The sequence below is a fragment of the Denticeps clupeoides genome, chromosome 1 (genome assembly GCF_900700375.1).
Source record: "Denticeps clupeoides chromosome 1, fDenClu1.1, whole genome shotgun sequence".
NCBI classification, from domain to species: domain Eukaryota; kingdom Metazoa; phylum Chordata; class Actinopteri; order Clupeiformes; family Denticipitidae; genus Denticeps; species Denticeps clupeoides.
In genome coordinates, this window is record NC_041707.1 from 19,055,439 (window position 1) to 19,075,130 (window position 19,692).

Sequence of the window (19,692 nt, forward strand, 5' to 3'; positions counted from 1 at the left end):
GTCTTATAAAGCATAGAAGAAGAAAAAAAGCATTGGAGAGAAATTAGCTGGAATAGTGAAACTAGATCTTGAATAGGTCATCCAGTTCCATTCATTCATACAGTAAATGTTTTAATATATTTTGGATATTTTGCAAAATAATACATTTTCTGCGCACTGGGAATGTCCTGGTGCAGCTGACCCACCAGATGGCGCCACACTTTTTCATGCGTGTCCTGTGTTAATTAACCTCCTACTTAACCTCATTACTCTGCATATATATTCTCCCTTACGTTCTCCAGTCCTGGCTGGTTCTCTGTGTTGTGTTAGCTGGTCTGTGTTGACCCACATTTTTTATTTTAACCCCTGTTACTTTTGTGTGAATCACCATTAGAAGAACAGATGGGGTGCATCTGTGCTCTTTGCTAAATGTGAAAATCTTTCACTGGTGTCATATTTGCGATTATATGTTTCAGAACAAATTGAGCTTATGTTTATTAACTATTAAGTCAATATGGCTATGTAAATATGGCAGTCCGTTTAACTGTTTTCTCATTATTATTTCATTATAAAAAAAACTGTTTTTTTGTTTGTTTTTTTGTTTTAACAGGTGTGATGGTAGAGACACCCAGTAGAAAGTAGCCCTAACTAGCCCTTAATTTATCACAGAGCTTCAGTTGACTGTGTGTGTGTGTGTGTGTGTGTGTTTCTTTAATTAGATCATAAATCAGAAAGGTGAACCTGGAAAGAGTGTTTTCCATTTTCTGAGCAACATTCCTGAGCCATTGTTTGGTTTTATTGGAGAGGAGCCCAACTGTGTTAGCCCATGGAGTGTGTGTGTGCATGCATGAATGTGTGTGAACATGTGTAAGAGTGTGTTTTTGTGACTAAATGCTCCTGCGCGTAAAGTTGCTAATGTCTGGAAAACGCAGGTTCTCACACCTCACATATTTAGATTTTAGCATCCCAAAGACAAAGGACGATACATACACCTGTCAAAATGAGCAAAAAAAGAAAATAAAGAATGGCATGTTGTATGTTTTATTGAAGGCCAGGGGTGTGGTTTTATTGAAGTTCCTGGGTGTGGCGCCAGGAGATGATGTCATGCATATTGTTTTGTTACTGTTTCTGTGGAAAGGAGAGTGGATGGAGGACGAGAGAGAAATGGAGAAATTCTTTTTGTTTGTATACCCTCCCCTGTGTTTAATCAGCCTCTGTGGTGTGCACTGAGGTTGTGTTCTGGAGGTCAGAATTCAGAGTAATGTCTCTGGTAATACTAAATGGCCCATTTTTTACACAGTTTCAGATTACCCTACCTTTTATGAGAATAGCTGGTTCCAACCAAGATGTGCCCAGACACACAAGCACTCACATCACGACTGAACAACTCTAATCTGGCATGAAACTTCCTCCCTCAGGATATTATGGCACCCATCTCTCTCTCTCTCTCCCCCTCTCTGCAGTATGTGGCTGTGATCTGGCACAGGGCGGCTTTTTCGTGAGGCAGGGGGAGTACGTCTGCACTGTGGATTACCAACGTCTGTACGGCACGCGTTGCTTCAGCTGTGAGCAGTTCATCGAGGGGGAGGTGGTGTCCGCGCTGGGCAAGACCTACCACCCACGCTGCTTCGTCTGCGCCACGTGCAAGTGAGACACACAAACACACACATGCACATCAAGTAATGCAGTCACAGATAAACAGAAGAAAATACATATGTACACACATATGAATTTTTTTTTTTTTACTTTGTTAATTAGAATTAGAGCATAGGCAATAACAATATTCTCAAAAGGTTACAAAAGAAAAACATCAAAAAGGGAATTAACTTAAAACAAAACACAACAGACTTTACAGGGTGCAGACACACACATACATGTAAAGACCCGACAAGAACTAGACACAATAAGGCTGCAGTTATTCACTTTACATCAGACCCACGCAAACATCGACAACAAGAACACGGTAATTCTTCAACTGTGGTCCATTTTGGTGGGGAACTTGTAGCATAGAGTTATTTTCATTTTCATAGTCCTTGTGAAGAATTACCCAATTACACCAATATACAATATACAATACGTATATGCACAAAAAAACACTTGCACACGTGTATACGTAGATGCATTAATGCACCATTCACATTGACACAGATGCACAGATACATGGTGAACTACAGTAATGCATTCAACAATTATACAAACACAAAATTATGGGACAGTGCAGACACTGATCACACAGATGAGAACAAGCAAATGAAAGACACTCTGACAAAAACACAACCCATGCAGCTTTGAAAAAATAACCAGAAATGAAGTGCACCAGACATGATAGGGTGTGTTTCAGTGTTATCTAATATTTAAGGATGTTTTGCTCTAAAGGTTTCATGTGTTTTCACAAAATCTTATCCACAATGTTCAGCTGTGTGGACAATTTGATGGCTTCTATAAATGCGTCAGGGAGAATGGAGTGAAACGCAGCCCATCATTAAAACATTTCTGTAACACAAAGATACACTCACAGCCCTGGATGCACTCTTAACATTCCAACAGGAAGGAGTGCCCGGCTCTTCTTACCTTAAGCTACAGCATGCACTGTGTGTGTGTGTGTGTGTGTGTGTGTGTGTGAAGAGACAGATGACCAAGTTTTTGTGAACACTGTGTTCCAGTTTGGATTTCAGGGAGAATTTACATATCAGAACGTGTCATATTGATATTTTTATGTATTTACATGCTTGCATGTACAGTATGTGTCTGTCGTCTCTCTCTGTTCTTATCGTCCTGTCTTTTATGGTGCACATGACAATCAGTCCCTTCGTTATCCCTGTGTATCTGTTTCTGACTCTCAGCATGGCATGTTCCCTCTTTGTAGGAGGGCCAGATGCCCTGTGTTCTGAGTTAATTACAGCAGACCCAGCAGGTCTGAGTGTGTGTGTATGTGTGTGTGTGTGGCTATCACTGTGTATCTTGGAATTTTCTCACCCATTAGTAATGAACTTAACTTGGAATCACATCTTGTCCTGTGTGTTAACAGACAGCCATTCCCTGCTGGCGACCGTGTGACCTTCAACGGTAAAGAGTGTATCTGTCAGAAATGTGCACAGCCGCCGGCAGCCAGTAGCCCCGCCTCCACACAGGCAGTACACAGTAAGTTATCTTCTCTCTCTCTATCCCATCACTTTTTCAAGCTCACTCCTTCTGATCTCAAGTCCGTTTTATTATCATTACCTCTATGCCTCTCATTACCTCTTTTGTGTTTTCTGATCATCGTATTTCATTGTCTTTAATTGACTTGACTCTTGTCTTTAATTGAATTGACTCTCTCCCTGTCTCTCTCTCTCCCTGTCTCTCTCTCAGACTGCTGTGGCTGTGGTAAGGAGTTTAAAAATGAACAGTCGCTGGTGGCTCTTGATAAGCACTGGCACCTGGGCTGCTTCAAGTGCAAAGTCTGCAACAAAGTGCTGAACGCTGAGTACATCAGCAAGTGAGTTTTGAAGGTCAAATGCCCCCATGCTTCAGATGATCTCAGATGAGGCCATTTGTATAAAAGTGAAGAAGGAAATGCTGCTCTGCACTACAATATAATTGGCAGGGGAGGAAAACAAAGCAACAACACACAGAAAATTGTATTGGACGCTATTTTAATTGTACTGAGATTAGGGCTGAACGATTTATTGTATTTCATCTGAAACCACGATTTGTGATCTGAAAATTATTTTTGCCACCCCAGACTCTTCTCCATCAGTTAATGTCAAGGATGCAGCGGGAAGATGCATTCGAAGACATCCTGAGTTAGCTGGAGACAGTCAGTGAGCAAGAGAGAGACTGTAGCATTGGTGACTCCCTGGGGCATTGGGATGGAGGCAGAGGAGAGGCAGCTGCAACGATGGCGTGGTGGGGGCGTGGCTTGTGGTGATAGCACTGAATGGTGCGTGCGTGCAGCTGAATGGGCAGAACATAGGCAGAGTGAGTTCAGAAAAAGTTGATTCAGTGTGTCCGAGTAAACTAAGGTTCAGGCATTGGTCAAAATCCGTAAATCTGTCTGTCTGAATCACAAGGCTTGAGAGAGAGTCAGGGCCGAGTCCCATGATAGTTAATGATGTTGCATTGATGTCCCTGTGTGATAGACAGTAAACCAATCAGATGTGTCAGAACTTAAAGCCACGCCCACTTAAACACGAGCAAGGACACTCAATTAACGATATGTTACCTATAGAGCAGTATATTTTCACCCAATATATATTCGTTCAGCCCCAACTGAGATGCACATATCACCAATTAGATTTTTCTGTGTATCTCTTCAAACTGTCCAGCATAATGAAATTGGAGGTTAAATGCTCAGTAGAGGCTGATCAGTGAAGGAGTATTAATTTTGGGTAGATTTTGGTTCACTATGTCCTCTGTTGCTAGCAGGGATGGCGTTCCCTACTGTGAAATGGATTACCATGCCATGTTCGGTATTCAGTGTGAGAGCTGCAAGAAGTACATCACTGGGAAAGTGCTGGAGGTAGGACACATGCATTCACTTTCAAAAAGCTTCGAAGAATATAACATAACAAATATGTATAAGACATGCATTACCAGTCAAAAGTATATTTATATGTCTTACATTTATATGTCTTATCACATAGAACAAAGCTGAAGACACATAACTTATGAAATAAGTATATAAATAATGTGGGGTTATGTAATAAACCAAAAAAGATGGCAAAACATGGCAACTTTTGAGTCAATACAGCAGGTTAATGTACCCTTATTAATGTACCCCCCTCATCAAACACAGCTGGACTCAAATGAAGGTGTAGATCCAAGGATATTTCAGTTTTTCTTTGTTAATAAATCTGCAAAAAAGTCATTAATGAGCATTTATGAGCATTTAAGCAAATGGCTGCAATATAACAAAAAGTGAAAAAAGGGGTCTGAATACTTTCCATACCCACTGTACATAACCTCCACAGAGTAAGTGCATTCACACTTGACTGGTAGTGTCCAAACACATATTATTGGTGCATTATGCAGTCAAACAAAAAAAGTATTCTTCCACAAATTCATGCAAACAGCAACCGCCTTTCCCGTTTCTCAGTTTGTGTTCTCTATTTCATTCCTTTTGGACTAATGGGATTAACCCTGGGCAGTGATCCAATTTCACTCTCTCTTACCACTCTCTTTCTGGCACTTATTTTCACTTTTTTGCAAAAAAGGTATGTTGGTGACGTTTCCAGACTGGTGATTTGTGCCAAGTTTTCACAAATTAATTAAAATCTAATTACTTGACTGTGCTAATGTTATTCACTGTGACACATTCTTCAATAAAGTATCTGCCTGATCCAGCTGACCTGGTTCAGCAGTCATAATGTGTAATTTTCACGTCTCATCCCCTGAATGTGGGCTTCTGTAGATCACAATGAATAAGGGCTGCTGAGGTTTCATCCCTTGGAAGCTCTTATTTTACACCAAACTAGCTGGAGGATTATGGGATATTCCCTCTGGGGGGTACACGAGGATCCGCTTTCAGGAGGGGGGGGTCTCTGAAAAAGCCATTGACTGGAAAAAAAAAGGACAAAAAGACAAAGCGCCTCTTCAGTTTTTTCCTTTCGCCCCCTCTCTGTCACCATCCACTTTCCTTCTTATAACCTTCTGTCCTGATAGGTGCTTTCCTTTATATCACTTAATACATTCATGTAAAATAGTATATTTTTTCTTTACATTATAGCATGAAAATTGCGTGTGTGTGTGTGTATATGTTTTGCTTCACATTACATGTTATATACCTCAACCCTACAGCCAACCTAGGCAACTGTCACTACCATGTGTTGAATGAAAGACCATGTGTGAGAATGAAATGCCACAGTGACAAAGCTCATGTCATTCCAAATGAACCAGGGGAGACATTCTTTAAAACAAACAGCAGACGTCACGTGACAGAATTATGACAGGGCAATGATGTCACAGGGTTGGCTGTCGGAGGTGTGGCTCAGTCACAAGTCTGTCTGGCCTGCTCCTTTGTTTACCATGCAGTGGCTCATCAACATAAATGCAGCGTGATGGGCGTGGCAGGAAACTGAGATGGTCTCTGGGAACAAATTGGGCGTGGCTGCTGGTCTGGTGTTACCTCCGTTCACACACCGTGATCCTGATCCTTGGCCAGGATTCCTGCCGTTCACACCATGTCATGACATTCAGTAAGAGAGGAGAGAGGAGTTTTCTGGAGGGCAGCATGGTTTAGGCAGTGGATGTTGTTAGATTGGGTGCTTATGAACTAGCCTGATGTATAGAGTGTGTGGTTGGAATAAAGGATTTTAGCATGTTATGAAGCTCTAAATGCACATTGTGGTAACAACTGCATTTATTTATTGTGATACACAGCAGCACACGGTGCATACAGTGACATGTGTCCTCTGCATTTAACCCATCACCCTTAGTGAACAGTGGGCAGCCATGAAAGGCACCCGGGGAGCATTTACATTTACAGCATTTATCAGACGCCCTTATCCAGAGCGACTTACAGTCAGTAGTTACAGGGACAGTCCCCTCCTGGAGCAATTTAGGGTTTTACATTTACATTTACAGCAACCTGTGTCTCCTGGTTCACAGGCGAGTGTCTTACCCACTAGGCTACTACCACTCACAGTGTGGGTGCAGTGTGGGGGGACGGTGGGGACGGTGCTTTGCTCAGTGGCACCTTGGCGGATCGGGATTCAAACCGGCAACCTTCTGATTATGAGGCCACCACTGCCCCAATCAGGGGAGAGCGCGAACGCAGTCCCTCACTACCAGAAATTATGCAGTCGATATTCCCAAGATTCCCAGTCGAGATTCTTCAAGCCCAAAATCACAAACATTTTTATCAGAACCTTACAGATATAGGAGAAAAATATAGGAAATACTTTGGGAAAGAGTGAAGACATGTCCAGTAGGGACATATCAGGAATTATATTTTTGTGCCAGCAGATGGTGACATCCTTGATTTGGAGACTTTGCTTGGGCACGAAGATCCCTGCATCATCAGAAATTAGTAATTAGACAAAGTGTGGTTGGAAAGTGTGTATTATTTAGGGTTGTGTGTGTTGTTGGTGTGTGAATGATCTGTGGTGGTGAGAAGGTGTGAAGCTGTTGTGGAGGTGAGAGGGCGGATGAGGTGGCATTGTCATGGTCACCTCAGCATGATGAAATTTGCTGGATCTCATGGAAACTGTTGACTTCCTCCTTTCCCTCTTTCTCTCTCGCCACTTTTCTTTTTGCCATTCCCCCTCTCACTGTCATGCACACACACATACACACACACATAAAATGCATACCCTTGGTTCACAGTGCAGTTAATTATAGACAAATGTGACTTTGTTCATTATTTAAATGTTACAATACTTCTTTTCAAGAAAATGATGTGCTGCATGTTGCCAAACAGACAAACAGCCATTCAGACGACATCTCCTTCTGGAATTTCTCCAGAAATGCATTAATGAAAAACTGAGAGGTTCCTCTGTAAAAAGGGAACACAAGGCACAATTCTGGAATCCTGAACAGAGGTAGAGAGTTGATCACAATTAACGGATCACTGACGCTGATGCTAGCTCATGTTCATTTAAATGATGCATACTTCAAAATAGACATTAATCCATTCATTCAAAGTAACAAAATGCTGTTTTTTTCCTTGTATTAAGCAGCAAGAGAACATAACAGCAGTTTTCTGGGGTGGGTTAGTGAGGAACGTTCCACTTAGCACTCAGACTAATTTTTAACGCTACAGAACAGCATGACATCAGCTCATCACTCTTTGGTGTTCAGCGACATACAGCCTGGCCTGAGGAATTCTCTCTCTCTCTCTCTCTCTCTCTCTCACACACACACACACACACACACTCATGCACACAATATGTTTTTCTTCCAAAAAAGGACACTGCGTTGTAAACTTTGCTGCCCTCTAGTGTTCAGTCACTGAAGTTTAGGATGAAGAGACCTTACACCCATGTGGTGTCTGCGAGTTCAGGATGTACTCCTACAGGTTTATAGAAGATTCTAGTATAAGATACCAAATAATATGCATTCAGTATGCATATTATTAGGTTAGTCAAAGAACTCAGTCTTAGTTTTTAACAAGCATGTTTTTGTGTGTTATCTAGGCTGGGGATAAGCACTACCACCCAACTTGTGCCAGATGTGCACGCTGTGAGCAGATGTTTGGGGAAGGAGAGGAAATGTATCTACAAGGTAACCCAACCCCAACATTATGAGAACAATGCCTATCCGCCTAGCGGTTGTTCTTTTGATCAACTGTTCTTCAGCCGTGTTATTCCCCACGCAGACACACGAATCACCAACTGTGCTGGTGCTGGAGAGTACATATAAAGGCAATGTGTTCAAAAAGCTGCAGTTACATTTTATCATTATCTAGTTGATGTACGGCCAGTAACGCCTCACATTACGCAATAGCGGTCTGTTGAGCTCTTGGTGCTTACAAAGCATCCGTTTTACCATGATGCTATGAATATTTTGGAAGACAAATTTTCAAAGAGAGAGAAAATTGACTGCTGTGTCCTGCTTCATGCTTGTAATGTCCTTGGGTGCTCAGGTGGGAGTGTGTTTTACTTAATATTTATTTATTAATTCCATAAAGAAAATAGTGAATAACTGTATTTGTGTCCGTCAGTAAAAGATGATGCACTATACTGAGGACTTCATGTAGAGATAATGCCTGGCTAAGATTTCCTGTCTTATTTAATTGTGCAGTGACCACTATATGACACAGTCACATTGATTTTCATTAAATATCTAGCAATAAACAGTGGGCCTGCGGTGAACGGATTGCATTAGAGGTTGGAGTCGTGGTATGTGCGCCCTAATATAATACTCTCTGAATGAGGCATATAAAAGCAGGAGGCTGTGACCGGGCCTGAGTCTGATTTATATTAGCAGTCTGCACACAGCACCTCATAGCCACCACAGATTTATGTCCTGTTAAGAATTGCTGTGGACGCCTGGGACAGTTTATAACACACACACACACACTTACTGTGACGAGAAAAAATGCTGACTCATTTTACTGGTTGGCCTTTTTGACAATAAATTGCTGCAACATAATGCTGAATGATGAGTACAGCCATGAAACACTTAAATAAACAAAACGTACTGTTAATAATAATAACTAGAACAGCGATTTATGTTTGTATAGCATAAAATCACAATAATAAGTCTCAGATTCTCCCAGTTTACTTGGGTGTTGATGAGGAGCCTGTAGAGGTCCATGCAGGTCAACGTGTGCACAGTGGGGTACGCTATCCTCGCGCCGTCGTCCCACGTGTCTGCTGACCGCGTCCTACTGGCATCCGACAAAAAGAACAACGTGACTGAGAGGAAATCCAACCCTCCTTCCAGTGATCAGGTGCTGTGTATAACCACGGCGGACGTGAGGAAAACTCTTTGCAGAGTTAACTCACAAAAGGCTGCTGGACCAGGCATCTTCACACCCATCATGCTGAAGTGCTTCGAGAGGCTTGTCATAAAACATACAAAGACCCTGCTGCCCTCCACCCTGGACCCACTACAATTTGCCTATCGTCCGAACCACACCCCAGACTATGCCATCACCACTACCCTGCATCTGACCCTCACCCATCTGGACAATAAGGAATGCATGTGTGAACGACTTCAGCTCAGCATTCAACACCATCATTCCTCAGCACCTGGTCGCAGAGCTGAGCCTGCTGGGACTGAACACCTCCCTCTGCAACAACATATTGGACTTCCTGACTGAGAGACCTCAGTCCGGATCGGGAACAGCATCTCCAGCACCACCACACTGAGTACTGGAGCTCCTCAGGGCTTTATGATCAGTCCAATTCTGTTCACCCTGCTCACCCACGACTGTGCAGCAATGCCAACCACATCATCAAGTTCGCAGATGACACGACCGTGGTGGGTCTCATCAGCAAGAACGATGAGAGAAGGTGCAACGACTGACATCCTGGTGTAAGGTCAACAATCTATTTCTGAATGTGGACAAAACGAAGGAGGGGACAACTCTCCACTGAACATCGACGGATCTTGTGTGGAGGTGAAAGTGAAGTGATTATCATTGTGAAACACTGCAGCACTGCACGCGGTGCACACAACAAAATGTGCACTCTACTTTTAACCATCACCCTTGGTGAGAAGTGGGCAGCCATGACATGCGCCAGGGGAGCAGTGTGTGTGGACCTTCCTTAACCGCTAGGCCACCACTGCCCTGATCGTCAAGAACACAAGGTGTTCATCTAGAGGAGAACCTCTCCTGGAATCTCAACACCAGCTCAACAGGCAAGGAGGCACAGCAGCATCTCTACTTTCTGCGGAGGCTGAGGAAAGCCCATCTCCCACCACCCATCCTCATAACCTTCTATAGAGGGACCATTGAGAGCATTCTAACCAGCTGCATCACTGTCTGGTTTGGGAACTGCACTGTATCAGAACGCAAGATCCTACAGCGGATAGTGAGGACAGCTGAGAAGATCAGCTGAGTCTCTCTTCCCTCCATAACAGACATTTACAACACATGCTGCATCCAGATAGCCACCAGCATTGTGAAGGACTCTACACACCCCTCACATGCACTTTTCACCCTCCTGCCATCGGGAAAAAGGTACCGAAGCATTCGGGCCCTCACTGTCAGACTGTGCAATAGCTTCTTTCCACAGGCCATCAGACACCTGAACACTCAGGAACACACACCACCTCTGTTGTGTTGAATAATATAATCTGTCTGTAATATTATCTATTAATGCGCCTTTCCATTTTGCACAGCAATATTTGCACTATTTTACTTTGAACAATTAATACTCACTAGTTCAACACTGTCTGCCTCATTGTTGTCTACATCTTTTTGTTAATGTTACTGATTTTATGTCAGTATGTTAAATTGTTCAAATGTTACATGTAGCACCAGGTTCTGGAGAAACGTTATTTTGTTTCACTATGTACTGTTTAACATGTATAAAGCTCAAATGACAATAAAGTCAACTTCAACTTCATCTCTCTAGTAGTCTCATCACTTGGTTGTCTGGGTACTTGATTCGGTGTGCGTTGTAGAAAACAGAAGCAGTTCCTGACACTGGCACTGATAATTGGCACTATGGTTGGGATTTTTAGCAGAATTAACAGATGTGTTTTTAGTTTAGCCTTAAACACTGAGATTGTATCTGAATCTTGAACAATGCAAGAAATACTCTGATAATTGCACTGATGAATGTGGTACTGGGTCATTTTAAAAAGGAAGCTTTCGGCTTAGTTTAAAAGTTTCTTACAAATGAGTGGAGGTGATTTGTAGTCTGAAGTGAAAATAATCTCTAATCTCACTTTGTCTCTATGAAAGGTTCTTCCATCTGGCATCCACTCTGCAGACAGGCAGCTCGTATGGAAGAGAAGAGTAAGGTGAGAAACAAGTAAAGTAAAGTTAAAAAAATTGCTCGTCTTTCTTTGGCTCTTTTAACAGCCCTTGGCTCAGTTGTAGATTCATTGTAGAAATTGAATGGAAGTCCGGTCCTCCAATTAATTTGGGAACAGTACAGTAAAACTGTTCTGGTTACAAATAAGATTAGACTGAATGCTCGCCAGTGTTCATTTTACTTACATAGTTATTTTGACCTATTTTATTACATTTATATTGATTGAGTTGATGCATTAAATGAGTGCATAATTGTATTTTTCATTCACATCATTCATGTAAGTTTTTAATTTTAGCTCCCTTTTTATTTGACAATTTGTCAAACTGAAATTAGAGAATAATTAATACACTGCTTCTGATATTGATATTAAGATATTGTAAATGAAATTTTAGAACAATTTCATTGGAGACCTTTTTTATATAACATGAATATGTTAGCTGGTGGATGGGGCCGAGTGCACTCTCCATTGTAATTCACATCTTCATCCCAGAAGCAGGTCCGGATACAGATCAGTGACCCCCCTGTGCAGGTTTGTGTCTCGAACACTAAGTTCCCCCTGCATGGTTTGCTTGAAGCTCATTAAAAACCAGCCAGTTCCAATTCCTGGCAGTCAGAAGGAGTCATTGCACAGTTTATTTCTGACTGCACTCACCCATCTTGTATGGGTTTGAAGTTTAGCAGGGCTATGAAACCTACAGAATTATGTGTTATTCTAATGTTTTACTAATGATAATAAAACACACCTGACATTCATCATTTCAGAGCCCCCACTATCCTCTCAAAACAGTCAACTGTTTTAGACATGACATTTACCAACTTTATATTCACGTTTGTGTTTTGACTTGTACAATATCTATTTAACAAGAATAACAATGGATCGTTGGTGATTTTCAATTAAATGTTAATTTTATTATTTATTTTCAGATTATAAAATGTATGTTTTACGTTTTCTCGTTTCTATATCACCAGGTGACAAGAACATCATCTGAGAGTATCACTTCAGCACCAGCGTCTAGTGCTTCAGGATCCCCCAGCAGAATTATCTATGTAAGAGGAGGCACATGAATCTTTGACACAAGAAAACATTGCAGAGGGTTTTTTTTATTTGTATGCACCAGGGGGCACTATAATTCAACAATACAAATTCAGAACAAATGTAATGTTATTTATCTGAACAATTTTAATGTGCAGATGTCTTCAAAATGATTTTGCATAATTATTTTCTAACATTTCCTTAACTTTGACATAGGCAAAACTGGGTGATGAACTTCTGGACTATAAGGACCTTGCCGCTCTTCCTAAAATAAAGGCCATCTATAATATTGATCGTCCAGACATGTTGTCCTACTCTCCTTACATCAGTTACCCAGCAGATGAGCGAACATATGGAGAGGTAATTTGGGCCGGTTTGCATGAACTCTCCGTCCATTGATAACCAACCATTATATTTGCACTGTGGTCTAAGCAGCTTTCATGCAAATCATTCCCTGTTCAGCATTTCCAAATCTACTCAGATCAAACCCAAAACTTTTCATTGTGTAAAAAGTCATCAACACATTGTCATTAACAACCAATTAACACCTTTCATGGGCCATATGAGATATCAGCTTTCATTCATCTGCTTTCTTCCCCTTTCTGTTTGCAGTCACCCCAGTTGCTTTCTCCTACTCCAACAGAGGTAAAAGTGAGCAGGTGGAGGGGTCTGTGGTCACTGTGGGGTTTATTATGAAGATGTGGGGATCTACATCAACTCTGTAGTATAGAGGGGTTTAATAGCTGTAATATAGTTGTTTTATTTAAAAGTATTATTTGCACTGGTCTTAATCGTCAGCATCCTGTGTTTATGTTTTGTGAAACCATCTGTTCCAGAAGCAGTCCGGATTTTTCTAGTTTGTGGTGGTGATGTGAATGTTGTAGTGAAAATACATGTTTTGTTTTTATTTGAAATTAATCACTATGTGATTGATTCAACTGACAAATCAATGATTATGATTTTTATATGTGTTGTATGCAGTTAGTCAGTGGTGGATATGTATGTGTCCCTCTGTTTTCTGTGAATGTGTTAAACAAAGGGATCAACTGATATTTTACAGGGTGATGGAGAGAAGTCACCACGTCAGAGAAGGCCCTCCAGCCCCAGTTCCAACAGCTCCCTGGGAGGATATGGACGTTATACACCTTCACGTTCGCCTCAAAACTACAGCAGAGCAGGTATCCGCCCAGCTCTCACCATTCTTTCAACATGATTACACAAATCTTATAAAAACCTTAACAGGATGTAGATCCTTTTATATCCTTTTCTTTTTTCATATCTTTTAAAATCAATTATTCAGATTGACTTTCAATTTGCTATTCAGTTATCCTCACAATCAAGCATAAATTCTGTGGCTGTCTAGATTAACATGTGTTAAAGTAATGATTGTTTGTAAAATTCAACTTGTAAATTTCACACTTCCTTCACAATGGACTGCTTCCTGGGTGGAATTGAACTCGGGCACTTGGTACACTGCACATGCAGAGAATCCCAGCTCCTTAGCCCTGTATTTGAGTGGCAGATGTGCCAGTGGTGGTTCCAGAGACTCACCTTCCCTACCCCTGTACTATTCGGGTACTCCTAAACTTACTGGGCAATCTGGAACTAGCGGCTCTTCTCTACCCCTGAACCCCACTACACTGGCTATGCTCCAGCAGCACAACTACATCCCTTATTTCAGAGGTACCAGACAAATTCACTTGTGCCCTGTCCCAATCCAGCACACTCAGCAATAACAATATGCTAAAAAATCTCCAGAAACAATAATATATGTCTCTTGTTGAAGATCTCTGTTCTAATTATAGACATGGATTGGGAAACGGGCCAGTTTTTTTGCATGGTGTTTTGTGAGCTGTGATTGCACGTCTGAAACTCTTGCTTGTTCTGATGGAGCTGAGTACACGTCAAACAGTAATCAACTCAAGTTGACAAGGATGAAATGATTGAATTTGGGTTATAACTGAAATGGCAAACATAGCAGAAAGAAGAAAGAGAGAATAATGGAGTTTGTAGTAGCCTCCATCCAATTGATTGAAATGCTTTAAACACTTTTCTACAGATGGCTCAGAAGGTCATGAGTTTTGTCACAGAGTTTTGAGAATTTGGAATTCCACTCTTCCCCTAGGGCTCAAACAGGATCCAATTCTTGAAAGTAAGCCTAGGACATCCTTGCACCTCTGTTTACCTCCTTACGGTAAATTTCATCTGGAGACCTGTAGGCCTCCTTTTTTTGTTGCTTTATGCCTCTTGTTGTGTATAGTCTCTTTGTGGTTCACTATGGTATACATCAGGGTTCAGTTTTTGGACCTTTCCATTTTGTTTTTCAGTTGGTTGCTTGCCTGTGAAGAGGATGTTTTTTGTCGATGTTGCATGGTTATGGGACAGAAATGTTTAGTATTTGTGATGGGGCCATAGTACTCTTTGAAGTAACCATCATTCTTGTACTCTGTCTGGTGAAAAGTTAACAATAACTGTGTTAGATTGCATCACATCCTACTTGTGAAAAGTGTTTTTCCTGTTGATTACTGTTGTTGTTATTTTCCTTAACATCTCTGTGATTGAGTGGTGTTGTCTTTGACCTGTCTGTCTGACCCCGTGGATAGTGAGAGGCTTTCTGAGAAGGTTTGTTGACAAGTTCTGCTTGCTCCAACATCATTTCTCTACCACAGCTCATCAAAAAAAAGGGGAGGTCCTGCCAGTCGCCTCTGTTGGTTGAAAAATTGGGATAAGGGAAAGCAATCCCGCAGCAGAGCTCCACCAAATCTGCAGCAGAAATGTCAGCCAAACCACAGGGTTGAACACTGATAGCTACAGGCTCAAACTCTCAAAAAGATTTAGTAGAGGTTCCACACACATACACTCATACACGCTAATGCAGCTCAAGGTTGTTGGCTAGGATTGTCTGTGTGTCTGTGAGCTCAGACTAAAAGGATCCTGCCATCAGGGGATTGTGTAATATTCAGGCAAAAAACCTCCATGATATACAAGTGAGTAAGGAGTGAAGGAAGGTGACTGATGAAGAGTGAATTACAGGAAGACAAATGAAGTTTAGTGGAAGTGTGGAATGAGAGAGAGAACTGTGGCTAATGAAACATAGGAAGGTTTGTAACTCAGAACCGTTTCTTCGGTTTCTGTGGTTTCTCGATGAGGCGAACAGGCAAACGAAAATAAAGCTCTCAGCAGCAGATTAATAGATTTAACTGCAATTTAGAGCCTGGTGGAGGTTGAGTGCTGGAACTTGTGCCTTGTTCCAATTTCATGTGAAGGCACAGGCGGCTACTAATGTGGCGTGAAAATGTGTTTGTTTAAGTGCCGCTGTTTTTGTTACAGTTAGCTTGCTGATTGGCCTTCATTGGGTGGCAGCTCGTCACATGTAATTGTCTCTTTTGCACACCATGCGATTCAAAAGAGATCATGAGAAATGGCCATGATCACGGTTGGCGCTTTTTGTTATAATGTCTCATTAGCCAAAGCTGCACTCGATACACTGAAAATCAGCATTGGAAACAGTAGATGTACGATGATACAGCTGGTGAGAAATTCACCAAACTATTTCAGAATATTATGGTTCTCACAAATTTATTAAAATATGTGAGAACCATATTGAGGAATCTGAACTCTTCAGATGCCAGCCCAGCCATTTTAACCCCTAAGCAGCCATCCCATGAATTTCATGTTAGAATGAAGTTACCCTGTAAAACAGTTTATGGTGATGCTTCCTGGCATTTTAAAGGGCTAAAATAGTGCAACATATATCATTGCCACGTCTCACTTGGCAGTTACAGTTTTCAACTAGGGCCTGTCAAAACCCATTGAGACAAAATCACTGTATGTGATTTTGGGCTATATAAGAAATAAAATAAGTGTCTTGCTCATGGACACAATGGGCTTGACTTTGTGGTCATCTGGTTTATAGGTGAGTGTGAGTGTGTCACTAGGCTACTACCACCACCACCCAGTTTCACATTGAACACATCTTTTGTGGCTTTCAAGAAGATTCATCAGCTCTCTTAGCTGTGCCTGGCCGGGGAGGAGAGCAAATATTGCATTAATTCATACAAAATGCAGACGAACCACTGTTTGTACTTGGGACATTAATGAACGGACCTGTTGGCTAAAATGTGTTTAAAAACTCTCAAACTCAGTAAGTTTGCTGCACCATGAACCAGCATCATTTACAGATGTCTGCTGCGTTCCACCCTTTCTCTTATTTTAAGGCCTATACTAACTGCACTTTGTGAATGTGTGGGCTTTTGTGTGTGTGTATGTGTGTAGTTATGTGTAGATACTACCCATTAGTAACAGTCTAACTCTCTTTGTATCCGTTTTTCTTCCTCCCCTGATAATATTACATTTCTCTGTTTCTTTGTGAAGCCTTTGTGTAAATATTCATTAGTTTGGCATGCGAGGTGCCGGTGACATCATGAGCCAGTCTGTTCAAATGCCTTGTGATGGACTGATTCTTTCACCATGCCACCCAATGACACATAAGTGTGAAAATGGTCTGTAAGAGCTGCTTATTAAAAAAAAATGCATGTTGCCTTTCAGAATCCTGGATGTGTGATCATGAAACACATGGCCAGCGCATGCTGGAATTTGGTTGACGCATTATTCACATAAATATCATAAATATATTTATATAGGGTTTTGTGCAGTTTTCTAATTGTGAACAAATGCTGTATCATAATGTTGACACGTGCAGATGTCAGGCTTTGAAGATAAATGCAACATAATTCACTTCTTTCACTCAATTTTTGGTTGTTGTTTTCTGCTGCTTACATCCCCTAATGTCTGGCTGTCCCTTCTGTCTGGAGGCAGTGAAAGTGGTCGGAGTACCCCCAGTCTGTCTACGTATTCGGATGGGAAGTCCCCCTCTTCCACTTATGTTGCGGCCCCCCGACACTTCCACATACCAGGTAGGTCCTACAATTACTTGCGTGTGATTTTAATGCCTTCTTCTGACCACTGACAGACTCGTCTTTTTTGGGCTCCTCAAAATGTTCCTTGCAGGCAGTCTCTCTCTAAACTGATGGAATTTATCCATTGTTCTGTTTTCCCTCGGTTTTCTTTTTTTTATTCTAGCTATGCCTCTCACTGATTCCATGCTGATCACTTTTCCTTTGTTTCCCTGTGTACATTTACATATTTTCTTTTCTTCTCTCTTCTTTTTTCAGTTCTAGGTTTTTTTTTACGTATCAGCCCACCCCCTGTGTATGCTAAATGTGATGGTGTATATACTTTAAGCTGTGTTTGTGTATATATGTATTCTTCCCCACAACGTTATTTGATCACTCATAACACAGATGTCTGTTGGCACCACTACAGTTGACAGGGTGGCTGCTGATGACAAGGCTGCGGCCAGGCGTTTGAGCTTCGTCCCAGCCTCCCTGGATCCTATGTGCTGTTTTAACAGGAATGCTCATAACTCTTTTGTTGAAAGATTACATTGGAGGTTTCGTCCCTCTGGGTGAATCTCATTTTTCAGAGTCGCCTCTTTTTATCTTCATGTCAACTTTGCTATTGTCATCATCAAAAACTGTTTCATGAGATGATTATTAACATGAATGATAAGAAACATAAACTTCACTTCAGCAAAAGCTCACTGAATTGGAGAGCATAAAATGTTCACCAGTTTGCCTTGGTTTTTTGTTTATTACATAACTTCATGCGTGTTATTTCAAAGTACTGTGTCTTCAGTTTTGTTCTGTAATGTAAAACATATAAGACCCATAAATGAGTAGGCATGTCCAAACTTTGACTGGTAGTGTAGAACATCAGTGTCACTCACAATAAATGAAATGCTGCTGTTGTCTACTTGAAACATTAAATGTTTTCTATTCAATACGATAATTTTTATCATATTCTTTTTTACTTCAACTGTTTTGCCAATCTCAGAAATGCACTCAAGTCATTCAAATGTGGGTGGTATGTCAATTAAGTGAAAGGCAGTCATGACAAACGTGCTGAATAAAGTGTGTAAAGTGAGCTAATAGTTACCATTATTTATTTCATGCACAATATTTGATTTACTTGATTTTATTTTCAGTTGAATATAATGATGTTCAAACCTACTGAGGCTGCATTGCTTTCAGAATGGAGCCTGAGAAGCATTGTTCTTGTAGGAGAACAGGGAACTGGGAAGACTCAGCATTGGCTCAGCATTGGCTTCACACATGCTAAAAATGTCAGCATATACATTTATAAAAGTGATGTTGCTAGAAACAAATATGTTGTTTTTGAAAATGATAAATATGTCCTGCAAGCATATGTTGCCCTTTTCTGCTTTAATCTCATCTTCCAGTAACTGCACATGCTTGTTTCTCATTTTTCTTTCTCCTTTATTTATTAATTTTTCTGGTTCATTCACATTCTCTTTGTCTCTCTCTTTCTCTTTTGCTACTTCTCCATTTTGCTCCTTTGTATGTCGATTCATCTTCAGAGACTAAGGTCAAAGATAACATCTATAGAAAACCCCCTATCTACAAACAGCATGGTATAGTCCTCTCTGTCTCTCTTTCTACTCTTAAAGCCATACTTAGCACGTAGTGTTGCATGTCGCCTGCGGAAGCATCTCCTGCAGGTTTTTACCCCAGGCTGGAGCACTAGTTCATCCCTCCTTCAACAAGATTATGGCTGTCATGTAAGGGGCAGTGGTGGCCTAGCAGGTAAGGAAGCAGTCTCATAACCGAATGGTTGTGGGCTCAATTCCTGAAATGCCAAGGTGCCACAGAGGTCCCCTACTGTCCCCACACACTGCTCTTTGGGCACCTTTCATGGCTGCTCACAAAATGGTGATAGGTTAAGTGCAGTCGACATATTTTGTTGTGTTCACCATTTGCTGTGCTATGCTGTGCATCACAGTGACAAAAACAATCACTTTCACTTTTAACAAAACAAAAAAAGAAAACATAAACTCAAAGGACAAATCTGAGCCATGCTGGGCTGGACCAAGGTCTCTAAATGCACTTCAAAAAATGTCATAGTGTATATTATCGTTTTATGTTATGAAAATGATTACATTTTTCAAATGCATTTGTATCCGCCTGGATATTTCCGAAGTCTTGTGTTAGGCGATAGTTGCAGCCATTTGCTATAAAAATAGCCTGGTGTGGAAACAGTATTTTTTTTTCATTGTGCTCGTCATCACCGTGTAACAAGTAGGAACTCACCCATACTCAATGTGGAATGGTCTCCCACGTATATGATTCAGGGTGTGTGTGTGGTATCACACTGTGTTTGGTTAACAACGTGCAGTATTTGCTGTGTGCC

General features: G+C 41.2%; 1 protein-coding gene across 22 annotated transcripts in view; it reads left to right on the forward strand.

The window, feature by feature from the left end:
* Positions 1-19,692, forward strand: part of ablim2 (actin binding LIM protein family, member 2) — a 54,922-nt gene that overhangs the window by 27,198 nt on the left and 8,032 nt on the right. For 3 of the 22 annotated variants that reach the window (XM_028957986.1, XM_028957724.1, XM_028958160.1), the window contains exons 3-16: positions 1,443-1,626; positions 3,008-3,120; positions 3,331-3,457; positions 4,384-4,480; positions 8,094-8,181; positions 11,318-11,376; positions 11,881-11,919; positions 12,360-12,437; positions 12,640-12,783; positions 13,036-13,068; positions 13,484-13,601; positions 13,909-14,106; positions 17,238-17,339; positions 18,863-18,916. In XM_028957986.1, coding sequence (XP_028813819.1) covers positions 1,443-1,626; positions 3,008-3,120; positions 3,331-3,457; positions 4,384-4,480; positions 8,094-8,181; positions 11,318-11,376; positions 11,881-11,919; positions 12,360-12,437; positions 12,640-12,783; positions 13,036-13,068; positions 13,484-13,601; positions 13,909-14,106; positions 17,238-17,339; positions 18,863-18,916 — 1,434 coding nt within the window. Of the gene's footprint in view, positions 1-1,442; positions 1,627-3,007; positions 3,121-3,330; positions 3,458-4,383; positions 4,481-8,093; positions 8,182-11,317; positions 11,377-11,880; positions 11,920-12,359; positions 12,438-12,639; positions 12,784-13,035; positions 13,069-13,483; positions 13,602-13,908; positions 14,107-14,548; positions 14,618-17,237; positions 17,340-18,862; positions 18,917-19,692 lie in introns of all 22 variants that reach the window. The other 19 variants (XM_028958826.1, XM_028958906.1, XM_028958508.1 and 16 more) reach the window with 16 other exon arrangements.